Source organism: Macrobrachium nipponense, chromosome 34 (assembly GCF_015104395.2).
Source record: "Macrobrachium nipponense isolate FS-2020 chromosome 34, ASM1510439v2, whole genome shotgun sequence".
Taxonomy (NCBI): Eukaryota; Metazoa; Arthropoda; class Malacostraca; order Decapoda; family Palaemonidae; genus Macrobrachium; species Macrobrachium nipponense.
This window is the reverse complement of record NC_061095.1, coordinates 5,193,206-5,211,182: the sequence shown is the minus strand read 5'-3', so window position 1 is coordinate 5,211,182 and position 17,977 is coordinate 5,193,206. Positions and strand designations below refer to the sequence as shown.

General features: G+C 38.1%; 2 protein-coding genes across 2 annotated transcripts in view; one reads left to right on the top strand and one right to left on the bottom strand.

Annotated features, from left to right (window-relative positions):
* The window catches only part of LOC135207859 (uncharacterized), a 56,709-nt gene that overhangs the window by 4,544 nt on the left and 34,188 nt on the right, over positions 1 to 17,977 (bottom strand). The gene's annotated exons all lie outside the window — the stretch shown is intronic.
* Positions 4,816 to 17,977, top strand: part of LOC135207729 (glutamate receptor ionotropic, delta-2-like) — a 35,826-nt gene continuing 22,664 nt past the window's right edge. Inside the window, exons 1-11 of the mRNA XM_064239556.1 lie at positions 4,816 to 4,891; positions 5,433 to 5,553; positions 6,338 to 6,459; positions 7,269 to 7,396; positions 9,415 to 9,536; positions 10,358 to 10,592; positions 10,935 to 11,080; positions 11,969 to 12,058; positions 12,772 to 12,838; positions 13,104 to 13,203; positions 13,416 to 14,945. Coding sequence (XP_064095626.1) covers positions 4,830 to 4,891; positions 5,433 to 5,553; positions 6,338 to 6,459; positions 7,269 to 7,396; positions 9,415 to 9,536; positions 10,358 to 10,592; positions 10,935 to 11,080; positions 11,969 to 12,058; positions 12,772 to 12,838; positions 13,104 to 13,203; positions 13,416 to 13,674 — 1,452 coding nt within the window. The 5' untranslated portion in view covers positions 4,816 to 4,829 and the 3' untranslated portion in view covers positions 13,675 to 14,945. The remainder of the gene's footprint in view (positions 4,892 to 5,432; positions 5,554 to 6,337; positions 6,460 to 7,268; positions 7,397 to 9,414; positions 9,537 to 10,357; positions 10,593 to 10,934; positions 11,081 to 11,968; positions 12,059 to 12,771; positions 12,839 to 13,103; positions 13,204 to 13,415; positions 14,946 to 17,977) is intronic.

The window sequence follows — 17,977 nt, the reverse complement described above, 5'->3', positions numbered from 1 at the left end:
GAGCCAGTATCCATGGACTTCATCGGGACCTGGGGCTTTCCAGTTTGGCATTTTCTTTAGTTGGTGTCTGACTGTGTCTGTCGTGATGTCTGTGAATCTTTGTTTTATTCTCCCTGTTTCTTCTTCCCTTGACTTCCTGGAGCCATGTTGCATGTTTGTTGTTTATTATTATTATTATTATTATTATTATTATTATTATTATTATTATTATTATTATTATTATTATTATTATTATTATTATTATTATTATTATTATTATTATTTTTATTTTTTTTTTTTTTTTTGCTCTATCACAGTCCTCCAATTCGACTGGGTGGTATTTATAGTGTGGGGTTCCGGGTTGCATCCTGCCTCCTTAGGAGTCCATCACTTTTCTTACTATGTGCGCCGTTTCTAGGATCACACTCTTCTGCATGAGTCCTGGAGCTACTTCAGCGTCTAGTTTTTCTAGATTCCTTTTCAGGGATCTTGGGATCGTGCCTATTGCTCCTATGATTATGGGTACGATTTCCACTGGCATATCCCATATCATTCTTATTTCTATTTTCAGATCTTGATATTTATCCATTTTTTCCCTCTCTTTCTCTTCAACTCTGGTGTCCCATGTTATTGCGACACCAATGAGTGATACTTTCTTCTTGACTTTGTCAATCAACGTCACGTCTGGTCTATTTGCACGTATCACCCTATCCGTTCTGATACCAAAGTCCCAGAGGATCTTTGCCTGATCGTTTTCTATCACTCCCTCAGGTTGGTGCTCGTACCACTTATTCCTGCAAGGTAGCTGATGTTTCTTGCACAGGCTCCAGTGGAGGGCTTTTGCCACTGAATCATGCCTCTTTTTGTACTGGTTCTGTGCAAGTGCCGGGCATTCGCTTGCTATGTGGTTTATGGTTTCATTTTTCATATTGCACTTCCTACATATGGGAGAGATGTTATTTCCGTCTATCGTTCTTTGAACATACCTGGTTCTTAGGGCCTGATCTTGTGCCGCTGTTATCATTCCTTCAGTTTCCTTCTTTAGCTCTCCCCTCTGTAGCCATTGCCATGTGTCATCGCTGGCTAGTTCTTTAGTCTGTCTCATGTATTGTCCGTGCATTGGTTTTTTGTACCAGTCCTCTGTTCTGTTTGTCATTCTCCTGTGTCTGTATATTTCTGGGTCTTCGTCTACTTTTATTAGTCCTTCTTCCCATGCACTCATTAGCCACTCGTCTTCACTGGTTTTCAGATATTGCCCCAGTGCTCTGTTCTCGATGTTGACGCAGTCCTCTATACTTAGTAGTCCTCTCCCTCCTTCCTTTCGTGTTATGTATAGTCTGTCCGTATTTGCTCTTGGGTGTAGTGCTTTGTGTATTGTCATATGTTTCCTGGTTTTCTGATCCATGCTGCGGAGTTCTTCGTCCATTCCACTATTCCTGCGCTGTATTTGATTACTGGCACTGCCCATGTGTTTATGGCTTTTATCATATTTCCGGCGTTGAGTTTTGACTTGAGTATCGCCTTGAGTCTCTGCATATATTCTTTCCTGATCGTGTCCTTCATCTCTTGGTGTTTTATATCCCCTCCTTCCATTATTCCCAGGTACTTGTATCCAGTCTCATCTATGTGTTTGATGTTGCTCCCATCTGGTAGCTTTATCCCTTCAGTTCTCGTTACTTTGCCTTTTTGTATGTTGACTAAGGCGCATTTTTCTATTCCAAACTCCATCCTGATGTCCCCAGATACAATCCTTACAGTCTGGATTAGGGCATCTATTTCCTTGATGCTCTTACCATACAGCTTGATGTCGTCCATGAACATCAGATGGTTGATTCTGTTGCCTCTTTTCTTGAGCTGGTACCCGGCATCCATCTTCTATAGTACTTTTGTCATGGGAATCATGGCTACAACGAAGAGTAGTGGGGACAGTGAGTTGCCCTGGAAGATCCCTCTCCTGATATTAACCTCTGCTAGTCTTATTCCAGAGCTTGTAAGTATTGTATTCCAGTTGCGCATTGTATTTTTGAGGAAGCTGATGGTGTTTTCCTCTGCCCCATATATTTTCAGGCATTCTATTAGCCATGTGTGTGGTATCATGTCGAAGGCTTTCTTATAGTCTATCCATGCCATGCTTAGGTTGGTTTTCCTTCTCCTACTGTTCTTCATTACCATTTTGTCTATCAGGAGCTGGTCTTTTGTGCCCCTACACTTCCTTCTGCAGCCTTTCTGTTGGTGGGGGATGGTGTTTGTCTCCTCTATGGTAATTGTATAGCCTTTCACTGATGATACCTGTTAGTAACTTCCACATTATTGGTAGGCAGGTGATAGGCCTGTAGTTACTGGCTATATTTCCTTTACTCTTGTCTTTTTGTACTAAGGATGTTCTTCCTGTGGTCATCCATTTGGGTGCATGGTGATTTGAGATACAATGCTGGAGTTGTTCTGCTATTCGTGGGTGTAGGGCCTTGAAGTTTTTGAGCCAGTATCCATGGACTTCATCGGGACCTGGGGCTTTCCAGTTTGGCATTTTCTTTAGTTGGTGTCTGACTGTGTCTGTCATGATCTCTGTGAATCTTTGTTTTATTCTCCCTGTTTCTTCTTCCTTGACTTCCTGGAGCCATGTTGCATGTTTGTTGTGTGATACCGGATTGCTCCATATGTTTTCCCAGAGTCTCTTACTTGGTTCGGCTTCAGGAATTTCTTGGTGGTTGTCTTCCCCTCTTAGTGGCTGTATAGTCTTTTCTGGTTGGTTCCGAATAGTTTGTTCTGTTGGTATCCCTTATTCCCGTTCATGTACCGTTGGATCTTATGTGCTTTGGCCTTAAGCCTCTGTTTTACATTTTCTATTGTGTTGTTTAGTCCCCTCTCTTGTACTTTGTATTTCTCGTTGAGTTCCTCCCTTGTTTTCTTGCTTCTTAGCCATTTTTCTGCCATCTCTTTCAGTTTACTCAAGTTAGATCTCATCACCATGATTTGCTTTTCCAGGCGCCTTTTCCAAGGAGGTTGCTGTTTTGGTTTCTGTTGGGTTGGTTGTGCTGGTGGTGTTGGTGTTCGAATCCCCATCAGTTCTGCTACTAATCTTCCTCCTGCATATGCCAAGTTATTTGTTTCTGTGATACTGGTGGTGTGTATTATGCCCATTATTTAATTGACCTCACTTGTTTTCTCCCTTAATTTCTTGGTGTTGTAGGCTTTCATGGAGGGGATCTTTGTTCTCTCTGTATCTGGCTCCATCCATTGTCTAATCTTTTCTACCCATTCCGTCCTCTCTGTTACTTCGTCGGTGTTTCTTCGTGTGTCGTTGTTTGATACCTCATCATCCCTGTCGTCTTCTGTGGCATCGTCTCTCAGTTCGTCTTCGTGTAATTCGTTGTCGTGTGACATTTCCCTTTCCAGTTCTTCTCTTTCTGTTGGGGAGAGCCAGTTCTTTTTCTTTATGTTCCTTACTTGGTCTGCCAGCCTCTGCTCTGTTTGGGGGGTGTTATTCCTCTCATTCCAGATGTTGACCAACGTTCTTCTATATCCTCTCTCCGTCGGGTTGCTTCTGATGTAGCATCTCCATATTTCCTTATTTTCTTCTCTTGTCCATTTCTTCCTTTGGTTTGCTTCTGTAGCTCCAATCTCAGGCTGTTAGTTACTGTCGTTGTGGTGGTCAGTTGCGGGATGACGACCTCCAAGTACCTGACCGTCTTCCCCTTCAATTGGGTTGAATACCTGGCTGCCGGACGAAGCTCCTCTGTTGCCAGAGGTTCCATTTACGTCGTTGTCGTTTATTCCTTCATTTCTTAACATCATTGCTGAGTTTGCTATTTAACCCATAGCTGGACCCATACCCCATCAGGGGATAGGTACTCATTTACAGCTGAGTAGACTGAGGAAATTATGGTAAATATCCTTTCCCAAGGAATCAACGCCGAGGAGAGCGGTCACCCATCCAACGACTGACCAGCCCCAATGTTGCTTAACCAGTCCATTATTACTATTATTATTATTATTATTATTATTATTATTATTATTATTATTATTATTATTATTATGTTATTATTATTATTATTATTCAGGAAATAAATAAAAATTATATTGAAATATATTCTAAAGATATTATTACACCTTCTAGAATATTTTCAGACTTACGAATAATAATAATAATAATAATAATATAATAATAATAATAATAATAATAATAATAATAATAATAATAATAATAATAATAATTTTTTTTCCAGGAAAAATCATTATATTGAAAATATATTCTAAAGATATTATAATCACTATTATCAAACTGACGTTCACGTGCATCAATTTAATCGATTGATTTATGGTTACTGAAACTGGCGTCACGCCATCCAGCTGTGCATCAATTTAAAAAGCCATGAATTTCCTAGGTTAACTTTTAATGAACAATTACAATTCTCAAAAATGGAATCAGAAGGGCCGAGAGTTAAAGTGCCAAGTTAAATGTAAAAAAATCTATGGTAGATTCACATCAACCGTGCATCTGATGCCTAGGCCAGTCCCTTACGACGCTCCTGATTGGCTGTTGATAAGCCAATCACAGGGCTGGAAACTCTCAGTCTCTCTCGAGAGAGTTCACATAAGCAGGATGCAAGTTTCACCTCAGGAGAGGTGAAACATACATCCTGCCCATGTGAACACTCTCTCGAGAGAGACAGAGTTTCCAGCCCTGTGATTGGCTTATCAACAGCCAATCAGGAGCGTCGTAAGGGACTGGCCTAGGCATCAGTACGTTTGATGTGAATCTACTATAGTAACAAAAGCTTTCATTAATCTAAAGTTGAATACTGGAAAGTTGACCATTATTTCTTCTCGCTCAGTTCACAGTTGCCCAGATGGAACCTGATGAAGCCGTAACTCTACTTGTCACAGCGTTCCTACAAAATGGAAGAATGGGGTATTGTATTTTATTTGTCACGTCCATATCCATATAAATATCTACGCAGTGTTATATATGAGTGTTTGTATGTGCGTATGTGTGTGTGTATTTGCAATTGCCACATAAGCCTCTGAACTTGTCGAATTGTTACACTTTTTTTTGATACGCTTGTCACTGCAAAGCCTAAGACCCAAATGAAGAAACAAATGGTTCAGAGGTCTTTGTGGGCTATTACAAATACATTCACACACACATATATAATATAAACAAGATACGTATGTAATTGTGATAACCACAGTCTCCTCATAACTTCTGGATTTCTTCACTCTTTGGATACACTTTCCACTACAATACCTAAGATCTAAAGGAAACCGAAGTACAGAAATTTTTGACACCAGTGCAAGATGCAAAACCTCATTCGGTCTATATAACTGTCAACGTACTTGAGTCAATTTCTTATCCTTCTTTCTTTTCGTTTTCCTCTTCGTATCTTTATTGCTATTAAATAAAACGATGTTATTGTGATCAAGTAAAACTTCAGAGACGTTCGCTTCGGCAGGTTTGTACCGGTCGGCAGATGGTGGCGGTTCCAAGGTGGTTGGAGCCACAAGCTGTATAGACCTCTGACCAGCCTGGCGCACCGTCAACAGTTCATGAACCTACGGGGCAGAATGATGAAGGTTTGTTGTCGTTTTCGATGTTGTCTTTTTTTTTTTTTTTTTTTTTTTTTTTTTTTTTTTTTTTAGCGTTAAGAGCGTCTAATACAGCAAAACGCCTGTGACAAGGTTTGTGGTACAAATAATTAAATATGATTTACTCTAGCCATTTAATTATCTTTTAATTATTCCTATATTTTTCATTTTTTTAAGAGTCAATTGTTGTTCAGGGACCTTTGACCAAGTTTAGTGAACAAATGATTAAATAATGATTTTCTAAACACAATATTTATCATTGTAAAATTTCAATTTGATTTATCGATTAGTGGTAACTTTAAATAACTCTTGATTTGTCATTAGGATTATAATATTTCTATAGCATTTCATTTGGAAATTATTATCCAGCTTAAGTGAATATAGTGACTTACTTTGTATCTTTTTAAACGTATGTGAGTGTAATGTTTTCTCTCAAGTTAGAGGTTTTCAGTATAAATTAATAGTTTGCAATTGTTTTTAATTTTTACTCTTCATCTGTCTCTTATCGACCCATTAAAAATCACTCAGAAACATTTCCGTGACAAGTTAGTGGGCCTTTTTGGGCTTCTGCCCTGTAAACGTTAACTCAGTTTAGAAAGTGTAAAGGGTAAAGACAATGTCTCTCTCATAATAAAAACATTTCCTTTGCAAGTTAATGGCCTTTTTGGGCTTCTGTCCTGTAAACGTTTGCTCAGTTTAGAAAGAGTAAAGGGTAAAGATAATTTCTTTCTCATAAATGCATAAATACAGTAGTTCCATTTGTTATTTGAAGGTTGCTGCCGTTGACAACTGGCCTTGGTTCGGTTTGAAGGAAGGCCCTACAGGCGAACCTTTGGCAGATACAGGAATAGACGCCAGCATCATTACCACCATAAGCCAAGCTCTCAATTTCACGTATGTATGGCCAGGGTGTTCGTCCAATTTCACGTATGTATGTCCAGAGGAAAATGATATTCAGTACTCAGGGTAAAGGGAAAACATAGCCTGTAATTTGAGCCAACAGAGTAAAATGTAACATCCACTTTGAGCGAATGGAGGAAAACGTATAGAAGAAAAAAATAGAAGAAAATCTTATATAACCTAGATCGAATGAAAAATATTTTCATAAATAAAATTCTCCTTCCTCTATGCGATCTTTATTATTCTGTCGAATCTCAATCCTCCTTTTCTTATTTTTATTATTTTCGTGCTTTAATTTGTGGTTGGAATTGCAATACATGGCCATAAAATGATGATACAATTTTGAGAGAATGATAGCTATCTTTAGATGCATTTGGAAGAGACCCTTGAAATTAGTGGAGATATATTCCACAGAAAATGTTGCTGATACTTACTGTATTAATAAAGATGCCGCACCAATAATAATAATAAAAGTAATATAACAATAATAATTATAATGTTCTAAGGGATCCACACATTCATTTGGACTGAAGATGAACCCAGGGAAGGGTTCGAAAGCTTTTACAAAGTGTTTATGAATTATACACGATCTTTTAACATTTTTATCATTGTGGACCCCTTAGAACATTGTATATACTCTCGTGATAGAGAGTTTTCCCCCAATAATAATAATAATAATAATAATAATAATAATAATAATAATAATAATAATAATAATAATAATAATAATAATAATAATAATAATAATAATAATAATAACAATAATAATAATAATATATTTGTCATAATTTCGTCTCTTACAGGATCGAAGTCGTTATTCCCGAGGACGGCCAATGGGGTGGTCCTCAGCCCGATGGAACAGTATCAGGTCTCATTGGGATGGTGTCCATGTACAAAGCTCACTTTGCAATCGACGAAATTACTATTACAGGTAAGATCGTACACTAGCTTATGTACAGGTATCTGTAAAAGGACAGATAATGGATTTTTAAAATGATCATTTGACGAAATCACTATTACAGGTAAGATCCCTATAGTAGTTTGTGTACAGGTACCTGTAAAAGGGCAGATAATGGATTTTTAAAATGATCATTTGACGAAATCACTATTACAGGTAAGATCCCTATAGTAGCTTATGTACATGTGTCTGTAAAAGGACAGATAATGTTCTTTTGAAACTGATAGTTATCGAAACCACTATTACAGGTAAGATCCTACAGTAGCTTATGTACAGGTACCTGTAAAAGGACAGATAATGGATTTTTAAAATGCGCATTTAACGAAATCGCTATTACAGGTAAGATCCTATAGTAGCTTCTGTATACAGCTATCCGTAAAAGGACAGGTAATGGATTTTTAAAATGATCGTTTGACGAAATCGCTATTACAGGTAGGATCCTACAGTGGCTTATGTATACAGTTACCCGTAAAAGGACAGATAATGGATTTTTAAAATGCGCATTTGACGAAATCACTATTACAGGTAAGATCCTATAGTAGCTTATGTACAGGTATCTGTAAAAGGACAGATAATGGGCTTTTGAAACTAGTAGTTAACGAAACCACTATTACAGGCAAGATTTCATTGATGCCATTAACAGTTATTATTTTCTAATTAACAGACAATAGGATTTTACCAAAGATAAATGAAGAGATGAATTGAAAATGAACGAAATTAATATTTAAGACTGGATTACTCAGAATAAAGTTACTTAACGAATTAATACTACAGAATCGTGACCGATTTACTTATATACTTAGATTACAGGCAGTAAGATTATAGGATCGAAAATGTTATCTACGGTGCATGGTAGATTCATTAATAAGATCTAAAAGTTGTAAAAAGACGATATTATGAATATACAAATTAACTTTCCTTTTTGGCCTATAAAAGATCATAAACTACTAATATGCAGGACTGATATGTCAAGATAGCAAAATTCTTTAAGTGTAGTAAGTAAAATGAATTAAAGTGCATATTATTATTATTATTATTATTATTATTATTATATTTGATTATTATTATTATTATTATTATTATTATTATTATTATTGATTATTACCGGCACTGACGACTGTTTTAATAAAATAAAAGATCACCTTCAGCATTTTGATAATTTTTAGAAATTCCCAATATGAATATTGGCCAGTTACTCAGAAACACCGCTGAGCCTGAGAAGCGAATTGTTAGGAAAGTAGAAAAAACAATATAAAAAATTAACTCGCTTAATTCTGCCATTCTTTTTAACAGCATTTGCCTAAAAGAGTGTCTTCTTCCAAAATATTATTATTATTATTATTATTATTAATTATTATTATTATTATTATTATTATTATTATTATTATTACAGATCAAGTTGCAACCCAACTTGGAAAAGTAAAACGCTACAAGATAAATGCAACAAATGCGATAGATAACAAAGTAAAACAAGACAAATAAAAAAAGAAAACTATGAAGTGCGTCATTTCCGGCTGCTTAACAAAAATAAAAGCATTTGCACTAATTTTAATCTCTCAAAATTCGAACTATTCAACCACAGGATTAGGAAAGTCGTTGCACAATTTAGTCAGACTGAAATTAAATGATAAAAATATGATCGTACACTATACTTTTCAAAACGTTAGGTGTGCGCACATATAGTCTACGGGATATAGACTCCACGTTTAACTATAAAAAATCTTTTAAACAAGAAAATACAGGGCAACATTACACAGATACGCATGGTGCAATTGTAAAATTGCATAAATGTTCTGGTATCCTAGTTGGAGTATGATCAATGCATATATTGCCAGTGCATGAAACATCTTTAGTCATATGAACATAAAGATTCAGAGATTAGAACATTGATGATTATATTCAATGGCAACATTTCATGTTAGATTTAGAAGAGCGTTTATTTTCCTCTTTGGATCGAGAGAGTTTACAAAACGTGTACCATATCTCCACAGCGTCAAGGGAGACTGTCGTGGACTTCACCTTCCCTTACTACATCGAGTCCTCGACGTGCGTCTCCCGGACACCGAAAGAAAAGAGCAGGGCGTTTGCCGTGTTTTCCCCTTTCACCCCGGAGGTCAGACATTTTTCACTTGCATTTGATTTTTATTTTGTCTTTTGTTTTTAAGGTGGTACGGGAACTGCAGATAGGCAGCAAGTATCGTCGGGACGAAAGTCCTTTAAATAAAGTTGATCGCAGAGGAATGTGAATTAAAAATGTCGATAAAAAAAAAAAGTGGTATGATTGAAGATCAATGAGGAGTATCATTAGCAAGAATCACAAATTGCGCTGTTTATGTGATCATGAGGTAAAGCTATTTATTTTAGAGGTTTTTCTCGCTGGTAAATCCTTGGTAGAAATCAGGTAAACAAACCTGAGTCTAATAGGACTGTATTAAGTCTGGTCACTATAGTAATGACTGACCACCATTGAATACAAGAAACCGTTGAAATATAGGCTTCCGTAACAATTACTGGAAACATCCTACAGAACAAAAGTTTGGTGAAAGCGGGAGCATGCAACAAGGCCAGAAAAGTCAACAGTAACGTAATATGTCTCCATCAAATGTACCTACTGCAAGACTTATAGATATCTTTATTCATAAATCCCCTACTCTTGAGCTTAGTATGAAGAAATGCTTATATAAAATCTTTCTATGCAATTCTAAAACGTTAGCAGCGAAAAATCTGGCTAAAGAAGATAGTGAGACAAGAAAACTTGATAAATCAAAGTTACATTTACAACAAATAATGAAGTTTTTGTACGCAATTAAAGCTTTTAACCTAAATAAGAAGTAATAGAGAAGCTACTTATACATTTTCGCCTCAACGCTCTTATTTTTTTCTAGTGCTTGTACCGATGTAAGTGTAAAATCTTATTTTCTGTAATGGACACAGGTTTGGCTGGTGCTGGGACTAAGCGTCTTCGCTTACAGCTTCGCGATCTATGTCACGAACCTGCTCTCTCTATCGACTCCTGATAGAAGAAGAAGCTCGAAAGACATGACTTTGGATCGCATCACCTACAGCACCTTCCGTAGCCTCGTGAGAATGGACAACACCTTGGTGCCTCCGTCTTGGTCCATCAGGTACCTCTTCGGTGCTTGGTACCTGTACTGTTATTACATCAATTGTGAGTGACTAGTCTTTTGTTTTGTTGTAAGCTATGTCTAAAGATATCACATCGATGCCGACCACACCACGGTGACCGTTTTCCTAATAAAAAGCACTTGGCATATGTTAGCTTAACACACAAGCAATTTGCTGTAAATGCTGATATTATCTATATTTTTACATGGAGGCTTATATAATTCAATGCGCATCTCATCATTAAATGAATAACCTGGATGGTGCTGGATAGAAATTATACATTTCGTAAACACATGAGCGTCCCAGTAATTTTGTATAAAAATCTCACTCGCTCTTGTCTGTTATATAATGGTGTCATTATTTATAAATATCTTGCAATTTCCAGCCGTGTATTCTGGAGTCCTCACGGCCTACCTGAGCGTCCCCAGTTACGAGAAGCCGATAGACTCCCTCTCCGATCTCCTCGGTGCGACAGACAAAGGATTTTATCCCGTGATCTTCAGAGAAGGAAGCATCGACTTCCTCTTCAAGGTGGGTCTGGTAATCAGCATAGATTTGGTAGCCGGAGTTTAGGGAAACCTCTTCTTTTAATCATGGAGGTCTTGGTTAATGAAACATCGACTTCCTCTTCAAGGTTGGTCTCGTAATCAGCGTAGATTTAGGCCTGAGTTGAGGGAAACTTCTTCTTTTAATCATGGAGGTCTTGGGTAATGAAACATCGACTTCCTCTTCAAGGTGGGTCTCTTAATACGCATAGATTTGGTAGCCTGAGTTGAGGGAAGTCTCTTCTTTTACCATAGATGTCTTGGTTAATGATAAATAGCTTGAATTTGTCAGGAAGATATAGAGTTTAAGTTTGGGGAAACAGCTTCATTACCCGAAAATTAGGTTTAAGTTAAGGCAAACCGCTTTGTTGATACACTGAAGGTCGGAAAGACTTAATTAGGTGTAATAAGCTAGGGAAGGTAGCTTCAAAATCTAAACAATCAACATTACTTTAGTGTGATAAATAAGGTATAGCATAAATAGCTTCATAACTTTCACAGACATTGTTTTAGCTGATTGAAATAACTTTATTGAGCAAAATACTGGAAAACTCACCTTATGGAAACCAAAAGAGTTATATTTAAGTTGAGGTAAATGATTCCATTAATACACAATTCGTGTTTTAGCAAAGCACTTGCTCTTTCTATAAAGACCTAAGGTAACTTAGGCCTAGTAACCACTCCGTTGTTTCACCTTTCCCTCGTGGTGTTTGCTTTTATTTATACATTCAACACATTCCATATCATCGTGATTCAGTAATACATACACTATTACTATATATATCGCATATTTGTGATAATGAAATAATGAAAGACGATATCCAAGTACGTATGAAGATGGACAAATCGATAAAAGTTTCTTTCCTATTTGCAGTCTGCAACCTCGGGCGTTTACCGCGACATCGGAAATCTCATCTCGGGAGAGAAAAACTACGTCGACGTCATCGCAGACGGCGTTGCTGCTGTGAGTATGATCAAGGTTTCATATGAGCAATGATCAGTTGTAAGTGTATCTTCAGTAATAATAATAACATCGTTACAAATATCAGCAACGAAGATGATGGTGAAGCTCCTAGTAACTTAGAACGGTGAATAAAGTTATTCCTAGAATAGTGATACTGTAGAGAGAAAAATCATCAGTAACTAAAGCAATAAGAATTGTGGTTGCTAAATACGTCTAGTTTCTTATGACAGTTAGTGAACCACTATCTCGTAGTATTTTCTCATTGCCTCATTGGTTCTTGCTTAAGAATACAATCTGGAGTAAATTCTTCTTTGGGATAGTCGTTCCTAGTCTTACAACCTTTTCCCTTTCAAAAGTCACGTCTGTGCTTTCTGTCGGAGTTAAAAACGCTGTTTTCATTTAACATCCCTCAGTATAACATTCAAATCGCTGGAATAATAATCGCAAACACTACGAAATTCTCTTCCATCTTCTGCTTTCACACAGAAGACCAATGCAGATCGATATTTTCCCATCATTGGCAGCTTAAGGGGAAAACGAGCTGTAGGTGAAAAAATAAACAAATAAACAAGGTGTTGCTACCTTGAAATAACACTTACAGTAAAAGTATCTGGTAACTTTATAGTTGTTAATAAGTTTACCCATAATGCCTTATTTGCGTAATGCCGAAGAAAAGTGTTAATATACTACCATTTTCAATTATTTTCCTTCAGACTCTTTCTGGTAAGGCTGTCTACATTGAGGCCCGCTTGGCATCTGAAATGCAGACTCTCAAACAAGGTTCGTTTAAATTAGACTCCTTTATGCTTTGGATGTTTTTGGGATTTGGTATAAATAGATGTTAATCTATTGCACTTTACGTTCTTGGCCGGAGTGGAATGTTGATTTACTTAGCTGATCTTAGATTAAAAATAGATGTCCTAGTTTCATGATATATTTTGTAAGTAGATATCAACGAATAGGTTTCAAGCTGGGAACAATGAAGGACTGTAAACCACTTTAAAGTTTGAAAGAGAGGTAGTTTATCAATATTATTTTCATACAGGCCAAGAGAAGTTCTATATGGGACGTCAAAGCTTCTTTCCTCAAAAATATGGAATTGTTTGCCGGACAAGATCGCCCTTCAAAAGTGTCATGAGTGACATGTAAGGAACTCAAAAGATTTATTTGAATGAAAATCATCCTTTCATCTTGTTCTGAGTAGATTAAAAATACATTGATTACCGCACTTCAGCCGCTAAACTTACTGTCTTTTGTCCCATTTCTTGATAGAATCATTATAATATAAAGGGCCTAAAATAATTAAAAGTGAAACATGCAGTGTATTAACAATTAATTTTATATTTACTTTTGTTAGTCTGTCGCACCTGAACGAAGGCGGCCTCATCAACAAATGGAAGAAAGAGCAAGTACTAAAACTGGGCCAGAATCCAGTAGCCGGTGGCCGGGCTTATCAGCGCCTATCTGCAGTTCCCTCTGCACTGACCATAGAACATTTGCAAGGTGGCTTCTTTGTCTACGTGATTGGTATCTTCGTAACGTCCCTTGCCTTCCTGGTAGAGAGGCAGAATTTGTATTGCAGAAGGGCGAACAAAGCATCACAAGGACCGAAGTAGTGATACGGAATATTTTTGTGACTTTGCAGCCTACGTGGACTGAAATCTGAGTCCGAACAGTCTTGCTCACTAGTTGCTCGGAGTTAGAGTCTGCGGCGGTGGTACTAGGCCATTTTAATCTAGCAGCATGAAGGGCAGCGCTAAAGAAACTGAAGATGTGTATTGATATGTAATCTATAATGGTGTTAGATTTAGAGATACATTCAGAGAATAAATGAAGTTAAACACTGCGTGTGTAAGAACAAATATTATCTAAAATCGCTAAATGTTGGCCATATGCATTGCATAACGGGCTTCTGTATGATAACCATAGACCAATATCAAAATAAGAAAACCCCCTTGAATTCTGCAAATAAAAGAGTATCTGAAAAAGTTAAACATAAACTTGAGTAAAATTCAATCAATTAAAGGCAAGTAATTTAAAGAAATTATAAATAACAGACAAAAAAGCGTGGATGACAGAAATAAAGGCAACCTAAAACATCTATAGAAAATATCAAGAAAACAATGGAGAAGCTACACCAGGTATGATAACACCGAAAAAAATGCTGATCAGTAGTACTACGTAGATTAGGCACTAGAATTAAGCGATAGAAATGGGTTAATAAGGGAAGATATAAAATGGTTTTCTCTGAGGAAATAACAAAATTTAGAAAATTTCTTACGCTACTGCACAGTACGTATATTGTGATACAGGAAATAAATTTGGAATAGCCCAGCAGCCATATCAAGCAAATCAAGATAAATTGGTCGCTAACATCATTCTATTTGTAGATCTACGAAAGAAGAAATTGAAAATAGGAAAATAATTTATAAAAGATTTTTGGAATTACAGACAGTAAACGTAAATAAACACAAACAAGATAGGAATAGAACGAGTAGGGGAACAGTTTCAGAGGGAGCTCTCGACTACTACTACTACTACTACTACTACTACTACTACTACTACTACTACTACTACTACTACTACTACTACTACTACTACTACTACTACTACTACTACTACTACTACTACTACTACTACTACTACTACTACTACTACTACTACTACTACACGGGTCTGCCCGCCCCGCTGACAGTTGCTGTCATGTTTAATCAAGAATCCTAGTCTGGCTGCTTGTTGTGGTTCGACTGCCATAACAACCGCTTAACAACAAGAGAGCTTGTGATAGGTTTTGTGTTAAAACCCAAGTAAAAATCAGCAATAGGAGTAAAGATACACCGGGAGTTACATAGGTTCATTTTCAAATATTGGCCTACCTACTCACAAGGTAAGCAATAAGGTGCTGGAATGTTAAATTAGTATTTGTTATAAGGTAGTAGGCTAGTACTTACCTAGTAGTTCGCCATTTATAGGTACTGAACAAGAATTTAAAGTAATATTTATTCGGACGACTGTAATTAGGTATAGCTAACCCCCAGGGGCCAGTACTAAAAACGGCGAAATACATTGGACGCCCCAATCCCTAGTGGATGTCGTATCCGGGGTTACATTCCTTGCAGTTCGTGCAGAACTAGTATATAGTAGCCTATATTCTTTAGAATTACCCTGCAAGAAACGTAACCTCGGATACGACATCCACTAGGGATTGGGGCGTCCAATGTATTTCGCCATGTTTAGTACTGGCCCCTGGCGGTTAGCTAATTACAGTCGTCTGAATAAATATTATTTAAAATTCTTGTTCAGTATGTACTAAAACTGCATAGAAAAACCACAACTGCCATAGTCTAGGCTGCCGCGGATAGGTACCCTAGATCTACCGGCTAACTTAGGCTAATATAAATTCTAACCCATCCCAGTACCGTGTTGTAACAACCTAACCTAGGTTTCTGTGGACTGAACTAGGGTGACCTCTTCCTAACCTAGGAGATGTTGAGCATTGGAACCTACTAGGCTAATTATAATTTGTAAAACTAGGGGATAGCTCGAATACCTAGCTTGTTACCATGGAAATTTATTGGCACAGGATATTGGTACGGCAGCCGTATCCCTGATTGCGATAGATATTGGTACGGCAGTGAATTGCGCATGCGTCAATTTCAGACTTCCTGCAGTACAAATAACATAGTGTAAGGAGGGTGGGCGGGCTATGTCAGCTTCTGTCAGTTGTGCTGTATTGTGCTATTGACTTGCTGTAGGGTACAGCGGTTTGCTAATCATGCAGCAGTTGCCGTACACTGTTGCTAAGAGCTACCTATAGATGAGGCACTAGAAGATCAGCGACAGTAGTAATAATAGTCAAACTGAATTGTTTCGCTGAACATGTTCAATTCAATATGTCAGAGTGAAGCACCATACTGTCATCACCAAAGCACCAAAACATTTTGACAGTAAATGAAAATATAAAAACTCACAATACCTAATACTTGAACATACTTAGATTTTGATTATATACATGAAAAATAAAACTAAACTAATCTATCTGTGTACTTGAAATCCTCTTTGAATCTACTGTGAACCGTGTAATAATACATCAGTTTTCGCTGAAAAACATATTTTTTTAGGTTTCAACGAGCTAATAAAAGCAATAGACATCTACGAAGAGTTAAACTTCCAGAAATTGTATATCTGTAGGCCACGAACAATCGATTCGGTCGTGTAAAGAGCTCTGAAGAGGAGATTCAAAGAAGACTTGAAGTACACAGAAATCGTGCTCTTTTCAGGGCCGATTCGATCGTCCGTGACCTATGGATGTACAATTTCTGGAAGTTTGACTCTTCGTGAAATCTATTGCCTTTTTCAGCTTGATGAAACCTGAAAACATCTGTTTTTATGCATGACACTTACCTGGCAGGTATATATATAGCTGTATTTTCTGAAGTCCGACAGAATTTAAAAAAAACTTCCGACACACGCAGTGGTCGGCCAGGTGGTTAGTACCCATTCCCGCCGCTGGGAGGCGGGTATCAGGAACCATTCCCATTTTCTATTCATAAATTTTCTGTCGCCGGTACTGAAAACACCTGTTTTCAGTACCTCCGGCTTAGGATTTTGGAAACTTCATTTGCCGCTAAGTATCCTAATTGTCTTTTAATTTATTTACTTGGATTTGTGGCTAGGCATACGCTATCTTAAATTGATTTGAATTTGATTCATTTTTGCATAAGATATCTGAATCTAGTTAGGCTAGTTTCAGAGGGTGTTGTCTGCAAAGATAGGGTGTGGCTACCGAAAGCTTCGGTAGTTCCGCACTTGGGGGGCGCAATTAATCAGTAAACATGTCTATTTCCGTAAGGAAAAAGTATGATTCGTATGTACGCAATTAATCAGTAAACGTGTCTAATTCCGTAAGGAAAAAGTTTGTTTAGTATGTACGCTATTAATCAATTACGAAAGTCAGGGTAGTGATACTGCTAACCTTCCGGTAGACTTTATTTTGCCTAACGCTGTAGTATGGCCTACGGGTTATGACTATGTCTGCGAGAGGTGATCGCTCTCCTTCATTGTTGTGAAGAGTTCTACTTCTGTTTTTGTTACGCCTAACCCTGTAATGTTGCCTTCGGGCCCTAAAACAGTGTCTGTAGAGGTTATTGCCCTTTCTCTTATACTATTTCGATTCGTAACTTAGAATCGAAAGTGTTTGCTTTAGAGAGCAAATAGTGAAGTGGCTAAGTGCAGTGACAGTGCCCCTTGTGTAGTGGAGGGTGCGTCAGATCGGCCTTATAACGCCTCTAGGTCTAGACCTCTGTCGAACTCCCAGAACCAAGGGAGAGGGCATGTCGAAAGCCGAAGGAGGGTTACAGGGAACCCCACCGATCTGGCGTGCCTTCGGCAGTTTCTGATGAAAATACCCAGACTGCCAAAGTGCGTGCACATGCACGAATCCTGAAGGATTGCTTCTCGTCCTCGAGGCGTCCTCCCCGCACAAGGGTTGGAGCTCTCGGAAGGACTCGCGCCCTCTAAGAAGCTTTTATAGAAAAGGAGGCTTCACGTCCCCTTCTCTCCCTCGTTATGTGTTTTCAGTGAGAAGTAAGAAGGCGAAAGTTGCCTGATCACGTGTACTTCTTTCCACCAAGAATAGGAAAAAGAAGGCAGTTTCTCTCGCTTGTTTTGACGCCTGTCAGGAGCGTGACGCTTTTACTGCACGCTTATTTGGACGATCGGCTTGAACAGGACGCTCGGATGGACGCACTCACCAGTGGACGCCGAGCGTCCTCGCCAGTGGCCGCCGAGCGCGCACCAGGACGCCGAGCGTCCTCGCCAGTGGACGCCGAGCGTCCTCGTCAGTGGACGCCGAGCGCGCACCAGGACGCCGAGCGTCCTCGCCAGTGGACGCCGAGCGCGCACCAGAACGTTTCTGTT